A 12,255-nucleotide genomic window follows, 5' to 3' on the forward strand; every position below is an offset into this window, starting at 1 on the left:
CAGTTTTTTTTTTCCTGTCCATATGTGTTTTGCCGTTTCTTTTTCGACTAAGTTGACTAAACAAAAAATTAACAGCTACAACTCAACAAAACGCTCTGGGGCCTAAAATGATTACAGAATTTTTATTATTATTAAAAACTGCTTAACTAGGTAGAATTTAAAAATACCACAAGTAGGGCCACCTGATGGCAAACAATATTTCATTGGTTTCATCCATCCAAGTTATAGCGGTATTTCAAAGCTATGGCTTATGAAACACCCTGTACAGATGGTTCTAAGTGCATGCATTAACAACAACAGAGGTCACAAGCTCTAAACAGCTTCCCACCCAGTGCTTTAGAACAGGAGAGGAGGCGCCGTTTATTGAAAATCTTTAGGTGAACAATTCCCAGTGTCATGCCATCTCTTCTTCCAGGAACATGGAATCGCCGTGCTCCGTCTGGTGCCTGCGAATCATGGGGAGGACATAACCACTGAAGAAACACATACACCTCCCGCAAATGCCCGTGCATTTGACGGCATACAGAACTTGCCTGTCAAAGGGTACAATAAACCATGTTTCTACAAAGCAATAATACAGCTGAACCATGCTAAATGACAATAAGCATGGGACATGCCTAAAGTTTTCTTCAAGCAGAAATTTTCCGTGACTGAAGTGTGCCCCTAACAGTGAACATTTCTTCAAAGAAATATCAATGAACTTTTGACAACTTTGCCCTTTTAGAAAAGAATGATGGCTGCACTCCTTTAGTAGCTGCGACATCGCGTGTGCTCTAAGATTCACACTCAGGTGTCACAAGCATATCGCTGCCCAATTTGCGGGCTTTGAAGGGGATGGTCAACAAAACAAACTTTATCTGAGCTTCATAAAGAAGTACGGACACCAAATTTGTGGTTCTGCATTTACTTTGTAATGGTCCACAAGAATTAGCACATGGATGACCATGTGGAATATGCCTGTGCATGATGAATAATATATAAGTGAGTAGAGAACAATTTCGATTTCAACAGCCAAACAGTGATTATGATGTCAAAGTTCAGTATAGGCCACGCAAGGCACAAAAAGATGCAAATAATCACCTGCTTCATTGTTAAGGCGAAAGCTTTACTAGCCCTATTACGCGAAAAGCTATCGGCATCTGTGTGAATGGAGGTGGTACAAAAAAGGGACGCACGGTGCAGAGAGGAGCGGCAGCTGGCGTGTGATTGCATCGTTACCTGAAACGGCGCACATAGAACGCATAGGTGAGTGCACACGTTTCAGCAGGAGCATGCGGAGTGAGCGCGCACCATTGGCGGACGTCCATATGGCGGCAGTTTTCTGAACATTCGTATCAAAACTGTGACGCAACTGTTCGTCGTACACTGTTGCGGGTGGTGTCATATGTACCTCCAACTGTATGCCTTTCCCAGACTTTTGTTTCAGAATTGCATTGCAACCGTGCACCGTACAGCGTTTCGGGTGGTGTCATATGAGTTCTCATTGCACATAGCATCTGCTAGTCAAGTTTGAGGCTAGCTCGTGACAGGTATTCGAACCAATGTCAGAGTCCGACCTTTGTAGATTCAGCGTTTGTGGAATCGGCATTCGGAGGCGCGTCTTCATTTCATTTCTCCATGTGCAACCTGCATCGAGGTCGAACGCTCACAATGACACACTAATGCTTTCACCTTCTCAGCAAGTAAGCAGACTTAGGTGCCCTCTGAATTTTTTTTAATCCACTACCACTCTTACGCCCAAAGCCAGAATGACAACGAATGAAGAAGCAACTGTAATTTAATCTGCTTTTGTAACCTTGCATGACCTCAACTAAGCTTTGACGTCATAGCCACCATTCAGCTGTTGAAACCAAAGCAACAAAAAAGAAGAAATTCAATAATCAAATAATAATACAGCTAAATAGTAATAATAAGTGATTAATAACAGCTAAAATCTGGCATCTGGAGTATGGACAAAATTTTTGCTTGCATGTTTTCTTCTTTCAAATGATGGGTTAGACATTAGTACTCATACATGAATCACCCTGTGGTACTCTTTGATGACCGCTAAATAATTTATAACTGTATTTCTGCTTGAAGCTGTTTCCGTTTGATCAACCAAACTGCAATATAATTGCCGATACATTGTTTTAATTTATCAAAACGCTTAGGCCAGCACGCTTTAAAAGCTAAAATCAAAACACTCCTGACACATCACAGCCATCATTCGGTTGATAAAACTGAAACAGCATGAGGGAAGGAATGTAAACTATTTAGCAGTTGTTGGTGAATACCCTGTGGTAATCCATGTATTCTATACTCCATCCCAGTAGTCCTTCGCAGTACTACCAAAGCTGCGATGAGTGCGCAGGCAACATTCTGATGCTGCGGAGTGTAGTGCTCATATAAAATAGGCATACAGGCGTACGGTACAGCGTACTTTAAAGTGCACATGCGGCAAGTACTATTTCGTATCGAACCTTAAAGCGCGCTTGCGGTACGTACACTATTTCTGAATTTTAACGTGCGGGACTTTTGCATGCTTTAAAATATGTTTTCCAAAATGGCAGCACCCTTAAAAGCAGAACCCCTTGCCTCAAATTTCATCGTTGTTACTGCCATTTTCAGTACGTTCACTGGCCGTAAATGGGGCACCGGGCTTTCACTTCATCTCACCTCACCTATAACAAAATCTATGAGTGATAAATTTGCTTTATTTTTTATTAAAAATGACAATTTTGACACTTCTAGTCTTAAAGAGGAACGTTGGTTTGTTGACAAAAATGCTTCCATGCTAACCACCAGACAGCGCCACTAGGACGAACTTATTGTTGCGTCTCAGTTTGCGTACCCCTAACTACAAGCGTGAATGTGAGAAACGGCATAACACCCCGTAAAATGCTTGCGTTTAGCATACGCAAGCATGCATACGTTTATGTACATAGGCAGCATCGATTTATACTGTCTTCTAACCATATCTGTGTATGCCGCGAACAGATGACACACAGTTGACTAGGCGCGGATGAACACGTTTAATGCGCTCTCCTGATTGGCTGAGGATGTCTCTGCCTTTGGTAGTGCTGCAGGTTAGTTATGGGATGGAGTATAATGTGTTATGCATCATTAAAGAGAAGATAACATGCCAGCAACAATTAGGCGTCCATACTGCTTGAACTTCCAAGCTTGACAGTTTTCCTGAACCATCTGACGCCTCGGCAAGCGTTGTGCAATCACTGTACAGAGACGGCACGGCAGCTCCTTTCATGCGCACAGCTGCACTGCCGCGTGACATCAGCAACCAGCTCACATCACCAAGCAAAGTCTAGATGCACCTTACAGAGGATGCAAATTAAGTGGGTGGAACCGGTAAGGGCTGCCACAGCTTTCACTTTTGTAATTATGCTTTGCGCTCTTGAGATGAGGACAGCTGTTGATTTGTTACTGGCTACACTTTGCCACCTGGACAATACAGGGAGAATTATATTGTTTCAAGTGCACAGTCAAGCTGTGAAGAGCACTGCCATCTTAACCCGCTAATGGTAGCGCCACAGCTGTATTCCTCCCACACTCTCTGATGCTTCTGCTTTGCTTTGCATACCAGGGAAGGAAAGTGAATCAGCAGAAAACAGCTCCTCGAGGCCACTTTGGAGTCGTTTGTTGCCCACATTCGACAGGAATTTCGAGGCACAGACTGCCTTCCCAAGCAGTGCACCCCTTAAGAGCCGAGCGCTGAGGCTGGGGGACCGCCTGTTCCAATTGAACTGACTGGAAGCGTAGACCGGCGGCCACGAGGATCGAACCCCCGACGTCCCTAAGGCGAAATGAGCGCTATACACGAGGCCACGGCTGCGGTTTTGAAGTTCTCAGAGCAGAGGATTTTTTACCTTCCACTCCATGTAGCGTGCCGGCTACAACGCCATTTGGTAGTTTAAAGCTCCCGTGTCTTTCATGCCACCTGGCGAGTTTTCCGAATGTACCCAATACTGCACTGATCAGGCAGACTGGAATTAATGCACCTCCTGGCCAAGCCGCTCATCCGTTTGCACTTCAGTTTTATAGAGAGGTGACATAATAGGAGGATGGTTTTATTAGCGCCAAAGCACAGGCGAAATTGCTATGATTCTTTTACAGAAGCCGCCAAAATCCCACAATCCTTAGTTTGTCGCAAGCTGCTTCAAAGAAGTTATACTCGATGGTTTATTAGCACATGAGTGCAACTTTCTCATTCTCTAAAACATAAGGCCAAGTATGACATGCCAGACCAAAAAATGCAGAATTGACACTAGTAAAAGTGCTGGCAGTTCACCCACTAGCAACAGACGTCTCTTCCATAGTTTGTTTGGCCCACCATCGCAACAGCAAACTCCATACTTGGGTTTATTTTGTGGGAAGCAAACACTGCGCTTCAACATACCATTAAGGTCCAATGCTAAATGCCACCTCCCTGTGAGATCTGAGGGCGAATGGGCCACTGTTTCGCCAGGAGACCATATTTGATAGATGTCACCTTTGGCGATGCAATATTTGGTACAAATTTTGTTGCAGGCACCAAACAACACGAGCTGACAGGAATGGTTTCGGCAGCCCGGCTACTACTGAGAAGGCACTCTATCATTGAGCTTACACTAGACATGGCAAAAAGGTTAGCTAAAGTACCTTCAGAGAATTAGTTAGCACAACTATTTCACCATGGTCACAGAAACACTAGAGCATCCTATGTATTGAACAAAAAGCTCCAACAAAATATCATGCACGCAACCTCTCATATTTCTGACAAACAGAACTCGAGAACCCCTTCAGCTCACACAGGGGGCTTTTTATTAGACCATGCAGATTTTCTTTTATGGGGGACGAGGCTTTCAAATCTCAAAAATCTAAAAAAAAAACTGAATTTGAGAAAACACTAGATTTCGTAACTGTATGGTCTTTTCAATCATATCCCAAAAATCATTCCCTGAAAACAGCCCAGAAGTCACTTTAAAAAATGTCTTTTGTGACCGTAGCTAGCAAAAAACTAGCTAAAATCTCAGTGATAATGCCAGTTTTCTCAGAAGTGTTTTTTTACCCGACTGCTCTGCTTGCAGAAAGCATAGCACGACAATAGCTTCGAGGATTTTTATGCAGTTTGTTGCATTATGTTCCTTGATAAACTCTTTATGCAGCAAGGTTCCTATATTTTTTTATTTTATAATTACTTTCTCTTTTTTTTCACTGCCACTAATCTGACATGATGATAATGAGTGCATTATGCAAGCGTGGATATAACATTCTGTGCAGAACAAAATTAGCCTGCTAAAAATATTTGTAGAATGTCACTATATCAACCATTTCTGCAGGTAAAACTAAAGATTGACTGCAGGCTCCTATCATGTTTTGTTGTCACGCCAGCCTTTCTGCAAGCTTGGTATAGCAATGAAGCATATAAGAATTTATAATGCCAAAGTTACTTAATATATTTAGGTTTGGTTTTATCACATTTAACATCCCAAAGTGACTCAGGCTATGAGGGATGCCATAGTGGAGGGCTTAACAAATTTCGACCACCTGGGGTTCTTTAATGTGCATTGGCATCACACAGTGCACAGGCCTCTTGTACCACAACGGCCAGGATCAAACCTGCGTCTTTCGGGCCAATAGCCGAGCACCATAACCACTGAGCCACCGCACTGGCGGTTAACACATTTCAGCGAAATTTTGTATTTGGGCATTCAGTGGACTTGCTCTGCACCAAAAAATAAAAACATTTCATGCTCGATCGCCACGTCCCCCTTCAAAACCCTCAAAATATACATTGGTGCAATCTGTGCAAGTCGACTGTATGGCAAGGTGGACGTTATGTGTGCGAGTCTGGAATTGGAAGCTGCCAGTGTTAGAGCAGAGTCTAATTTTTCAAATGTCTGGATCAACCTCATGGTTCAAGATATCGAACATGAAATTATGTGTGCAAAACAAGTTGATGGTGGACGCCAGAAGTTAGTACAGAAACATTTCATACAAGGGATATGCATTTAAATGCCGAAGCACAAACCAGCTTTTTTTTAAGCTTCCAGCCAGCATCTCATCTCTTGATGCTGCCGGAGTCAAATCATGAGCATCAAGTGAAAGACTGGCCTGGTGCCCAAGAAAATGCTTCGTGCTTCAGCTTTTAAAAGCATCCCCTAGGCCTGAAATGCTGCTACACTACTTCCGGCACAGGCCGCGTGTTTGGTTTCGGCATCAACTCATTTTGCACGCATAATTTCATGTTCGATACCTTGAAACACGATGCCGGTCCAGAATGTGAAAATACTGGGCCCTGCTTCAGTGCCGACTGCTTTCCATTTGTGGTTTATTTGAAAATCAAATACAAAAAATAAAAGATTTTTGCTGGCCAAGGCAGCTGGCATCGTAACTAGAAGCACCTGATCTGCAGCCAATGGACAGGGAGGGAGGAAATATAAGAGGGGAAGTACAGTGAGAAAGAACAGGGGAAGGTCTTCCATTCCACAACATAATCTTATGCCATAATTAAGAAGTTAATTTGCTGATCCCAGTTCTTTTAATTGCACTATAGCACAGAAGTTATGCCTGCCTTGCCATACAATCCAGCTGCACAGATGGCAGACGTACCCTCTTCACAGCTTTGGTGGCTTTGAAAATCTGCATGAAAAACCTGTGTGTTGTAAAAAAAAAAATAACTCCCTGTTTACAAGATTCAAAAGAGGAGTGAAGATGAGAAGCTGATCTTCACAGTGGTCTTTAAGCTACTGGAGATAGAGGAAACCACTATAGGTGTCTCAAAAGCTGAGCGGCAACTCACTTGGCACACTGTTCCATGATGACCTGGGCCAGCTCATGGATGCGTGGGTACGGTCTTGGATTCTGCATCAGCTCATGGAGCATTTCCAGACCACCCTCCTCACGCACCAGGGGGCAGTACTTGTCAGCTGCATGGGATGACCAGAGCAGAACACTTGCCTATTTCTGCTGACATGCGCTCTGCAAGACACTGCCACACACTGCCATCCACAGGCAGGTCTGCACTCTCATATCTGCTGGTGCAGTGCCAATTTTCTAACAACAAGTTCCCAGTTGAATTCCCTGCCAAGCGGGATTCATAACATGGAAGAGTGGTTGCACCACAGTGAACCATCTTCATTCACGTTTTTCATAGTATAGAGCTGAATATAAGCCCCATAAAAACTTCTACAGACCTGCACAGCAGGCCAGAAAAAGCTATGATCCATGCCTGTCTTTGCCATGTCTCGATGCCTCAAGAGGGCATGTGGTGGGCATACCTACTGCCACCTGCAAGGAGCGTGGCCATGAACTCGTGGCAGAGTTCAGACCATGTGCTTTTAGCAGAAAGCCTGCATTTTAGAGAGAAAGCTCTATTTCACTACCAAAGCTGCAAAAGCAGATTCATCGCTGAAGCCTTGACCTTGAACAAATAAATTCATAAATATTGCTGTGACTGGGATTCGAACCCACGGCGACACAAACAGATCAGCTTTGCTGGCCACTGCACAAGAGCACTATGCTATCGTCGCAGCCAATCATGTTTCGTATTAAACTGCAACACCCTTTCGGGCTGTGCATTGCACATTGTCATCTTCATCAACTTCCATCTGCAATGTGAGAAGATAAAATCAGCTTAACATCAATCAGAGCTTAATTCGAGTCTAATATCACCAGACGTGTCGATGACCCAGCAAAGCAAAACCATGAGCCAATCAGGCTAAACACATGCTTTTGCACGTCTACCCGGTTTAACTACGTTATAACTCTACCACTTTTTTCTTTAGACTGCAAGATATCAAAAGGTAATGACACAATGTGCCTTAATTTATCAAACACATTTGCTTGAACCTGTTTTGAGTCGAGATAACCATTGCACTTCCAATGCAACCTAATGGTGCATCCTCGAGGCTTGGCGGCACTCAAAGTCAAGCTATGACAACAACAGGCCAGAGCTTAAACCTTGCAGTGGACACCTTATGACACAAATTATTCTTTTGCTCGCAATTTGGGCTGCAGTATGCTGCATCACTGTCAGCACCTGCGAAAAAAGCTGCTCTTGGATAAATCACAGGTCAACTTTCAACACAGATTTCCACACACAGGTGGCATATGGCTCCAGAGTTCTGGCACATGCCAAGTTCGCTAATGGTATGCCCCCAGTATGTCGAAGGCAAATCATTACTTTCATGAGCAGGTTCAAGTACTCAAGCACAAATTCACACCGGAAAGAATCATGATGCCTCCTGTCACTACAGGAAACACATGCTCAAAGGAACAATACACAAGTTGATCTTCCTACCATCAAGTGGCAGTTTGTTATTTAAGGCAGAGGTCCCACGCTTGCTAAACTGTGCTTAAATGTCCTAAAGGTGCTTTCACCAAAACGTTAGGGGTATGATAGGACATGCCTTTCGCACATTAATCGCACTCTAGTGTGCTCTTGCCAAGATTATGGGTGCATAGTCTATGGTTCTACTACGCCGCCCTACCTGAAGAGATTGTACCCAGTACATAACTGAGGTCTGTGCCTTTCAACAGGAGCATACATGACATCACCCATAAATAGTCTCTACATAGAATGCAATGAACCACCCCTTGCAGATAGAAGAACCATGTTGACATGCATATACGTCTTAAAAACCCATTCAGTACCAAAACATCTTTGCTACCCCATCGTTACCAAGTGCCCACCCAAACAACTGTTTAACAAAAAACCCCAAGCAATCAGTCCACTCCTCCTCCGCTTTGAAGAAAAATGCCAAGAATTAGATATCCTGAACACAATGCTGAACTCTGCCCGGAGACCCGATCCACTGCCACCTTGGTAGCTTTCCTGCTGTATGTGACTTTAAACTGACACACATTCACAAAAAGCAAACCCCACAGGAATATATACAGCAGAGTTCTTCGCAGTAAATGATAACCATGAAAATTACGCAGATCTTTACACAGATGATTCTAAACCAGCACTCTATGTTTGGAGTGTGGTAATAAAAGGGAAATTGAAAAAAACAGCCAGGCTGCCTCAGTGAGCATCAATTTTCACTGCAGAATGTTATGCTATTGCTATGACTGTAATAAAGAAAAACACTGAACACAATGTTATCTGCACTGACTCCCTGAGTGTGCTTCCAGCACTACACTTGAAAAATGCGATCCAACCCTAATAGAAGACATACCCCATTAACCTGCGTAATTTGCACAGTTTTTTTTTCGTTAAATTGACGCTCTAAAAAGGGGATGCACAAATTATGCGAACATTTTGCGAACACAACCTAAAAAACTATAAAGGTCATGACACGTAATACATACTGTATACATTGCCACCCACCTATATATCAACCTCCTAACGATGTCACCCCTCGCTGGCATAAAAAAAAAAAAAGGTGACTCCAAATATAAGACTCATAACCCCTCATGCCCAGCCCCACGTTATGTAGTTCTCCACGGGATGGCATGACTGCACGTTTGCAGCTCTAAGCAATAAAGACACACCGATGCAATCACGAAGCCAGCAGTCAAATGGAGATAGCTGCAAACCGAACAGCAAACGATTCGGTAGTTTCGGATTCCGGCGCATGCCGGGGTTATCAGATGTTTGCTCTCAAAACTGTTTGTCCGGGAAAGCGACCACCAGCGCGAGCGAGCCGGGTGAACGGCATGCAATTTGTCCCCTCTCCACTCGCACCTATCGCAGCGGCACACCACGACGCAGCCGCGCCTAACTTCCCAAGTATCCGTCATGCGTGCTGGTGGTCTGGTGCACCAGGCAGCATCATATCATAAAATATGCGAGTAAAAGCTTTTTTTTAATAAATCAGGGTAACAAATTAGGGGTGTGCAAATTACGCCAGCAAGTGCGGTAATACATAATGTAGTAATGGCTGAAACACAAGGACAAATAAGTTCTGCTGGGTTCCTAGCTACGTGGGAATCGGCGACAATGTGAGAGCTGCTGCATGCGATGATGTGAGTGAAACAAATTCAACAAGTAAATACATACCACATAAAGATGTCATGAAATTTGTACAGAGAAAACTTAAAGCAAAATAGCAGACTTCATGGGATAATGATGTAAACAAACTACACCTAGTGAAGCCAATGATCGAAGAATGGAGATCATGTAGTCATCAATAACGCTTCATTGAGGTAATTTTATGTCGCCTTCATACTGGACAAATTCATTTAACACACAATTTCACTCTTGCAAAAAAGATGGCTGGCAGTTTATCATTGCTAAGCACGAAATATTGTGTGTGAAAGCCCGGTTTTTTGAACATGGACACCACTGCCACATACCTGAAAGCTTGAGGTGTCCACTGACCCAGGAAACAGTTATGCACCTTTCCTTCCCTCAAAATCAATGGAACCTAAATCTTCTGATCAGCCATAGCGGCTCAATTAGGGTGCCCAGCTACTGAGCCAGAGTATCCGGGTTCAAACTCTACAGCAGTGGTCTCGTTTCCATGTGCTGTCCCATGTCAGTGCACGTCCCCAGGTAGTTATTCCCCTGCCCTACACTACGGCCCCTCTTTCTCTCGTTCTTTTTTCGCTCCCACCTTCCTCCCTTCCCTCATGGCACAGCTGAGGTGTTCACCAAGAAGTAAGGCAGTTACTGCCATTGACTTTGCTAAAAAAAACTACAATAAACCTTCCACTGGACTCAATTTCCAGGTGGATGCAACTGCCTACTCACAGCGTGACTGAGGTGTCCACTGAACCAGTGAGGCAGTTACACTTGTTACTCAGAGGCTTCACACAAGCACACAGCTGAAACTCAGGGAGTGCAACTTGAAATGCTTTTGCACTTCAAGTTGCACTTTGTGTGACAGGTTCAATAAAACTTTTATCACTGCAGCTGAGAAACTGAGAACAACGCAAAGTGACCGACATTATGAATATGAACCGAAACACGCATGCGCGCACTCTGCATATCTCCCAGCGATGTCTGAAATGGATCTATGGAATATAATAAGGGACATGAAAAAGATTAAAATACCAGGGTTTGATAAAATTCGCTCTCGGGATTTGTGCACGAACTTCGAGATTATCAAACAGGTCCTCCTTAAGATATTGAATGCGATATTCGAAACAGGTATAATACCCAAAGAATTGAAAATTTCAATTGTGAGGCCGGTTTACAAAAACGGTAAAAGAAATGACCTCACAAATTACAGGCCGATAGCGATATTGTCCACTGTTGCACACATAATGGAAAAGTATATTGTCTCTGTAATGCAATCCTTTTGCGAAAAGTATTCTCTGAATAACATGGCGCAATACGGGTTCACAAAAAATAAAAACACAACTACTTTGCTAGAGGAATTCTCCGACTATATAACCGCATCAATAGAAAATAATAACGTAGTCTTAGCTCTATTTCTAGACCTAAGCAAGGCTTTTGACACGGTAGAACACAACTTATTACTAAACAAATTAACGAAGCTAGGTTTCAGAGGACGCTTTAATCAATTTTTTGTAAATTATTTTTCCGACCGACTTCAGTGCGTTAAACTAGAAGAGACATGCAGTGAACTTCAAATAATAAACTTTGGTGTGCCCCAAGGGAGCACCCTCGGACCGATACTTTTCAACATATATGTTTCCGACCTCGGCCTGCTACCGCTGAAATCAAAAATTTTCCAGTACGCAGACGACACTGCAACTGCTCTGGAAATTCAGGATTATAATACGGGGTATCAAAGCTTTCAAGAGGACTTATCAGCGATAGTAGATTGGTTTGCTCATAATTTAATTTTTATAAATACACAAAAAACGAAATTAATGTGCTTCGGAAATCCTCATAAGGCGCTTTCATTAAATAATGACATATATTTGCATTCTTCTAAGTGTAGTTCATGCATCTGCCAACCATTGCAGTTCGAGCCAGTGGTCAAGTATTTAGGAATTTTCTTTGACCAGCACCTATCCTGGAGTGACCATGTCATTTACGTTTGCAGAAAACTGAGGGCTGTCGCAGCCATGATGTATAACCTTCGAGGGAAAAGCCCTGTCAACATTCGAAGAACTGTATATAAGTCATTAGCCGAAACAATTATCACATACGGTATCACCTTGTATGGTACGTGTTCTGACCACAAGGAACAAAATATTAACCGAATAATTAAAAGAATTGTCAATAGCATAGCCTATGGAACGGAATGGGAACATATACAGACACATGAGAAATACCGCATACTAGGAATACTTCCAGTGCATGAGCTATTTAAGTATACTGTGTTGACCCGCTACTATTATTCTAACAATTTTAAGCTA

At 43.1% G+C, this 12,255-nt stretch overlaps 1 protein-coding gene across 4 annotated transcripts in view; it reads right to left on the bottom strand.

The window, feature by feature from the left end:
- Nucleotides 1–303: 303 nt before the first annotated feature.
- The window catches only part of LOC144116192 (protein zer-1 homolog), a 145,494-nt gene continuing 133,542 nt past the window's right edge, over nucleotides 304–12,255 (bottom strand). For all 4 annotated transcript variants that reach the window (XM_077650919.1, XM_077650917.1, XM_077650920.1 and 1 more), the window contains 2 exons: nucleotides 6,779–6,905; nucleotides 304–446 (listed from right to left, as the gene is read on the bottom strand). In XM_077650919.1, coding sequence (XP_077507045.1) covers nucleotides 395–446; nucleotides 6,779–6,905 — 179 coding nt within the window. In that variant the 3' untranslated portion in view covers nucleotides 304–394. The remainder of the gene's footprint in view (nucleotides 447–6,778; nucleotides 6,906–12,255) is intronic.

Source organism: Amblyomma americanum, chromosome 1, assembly GCF_052857255.1.
Source record: "Amblyomma americanum isolate KBUSLIRL-KWMA chromosome 1, ASM5285725v1, whole genome shotgun sequence".
Classification (NCBI taxonomy): domain Eukaryota; kingdom Metazoa; phylum Arthropoda; class Arachnida; order Ixodida; family Ixodidae; genus Amblyomma; species Amblyomma americanum.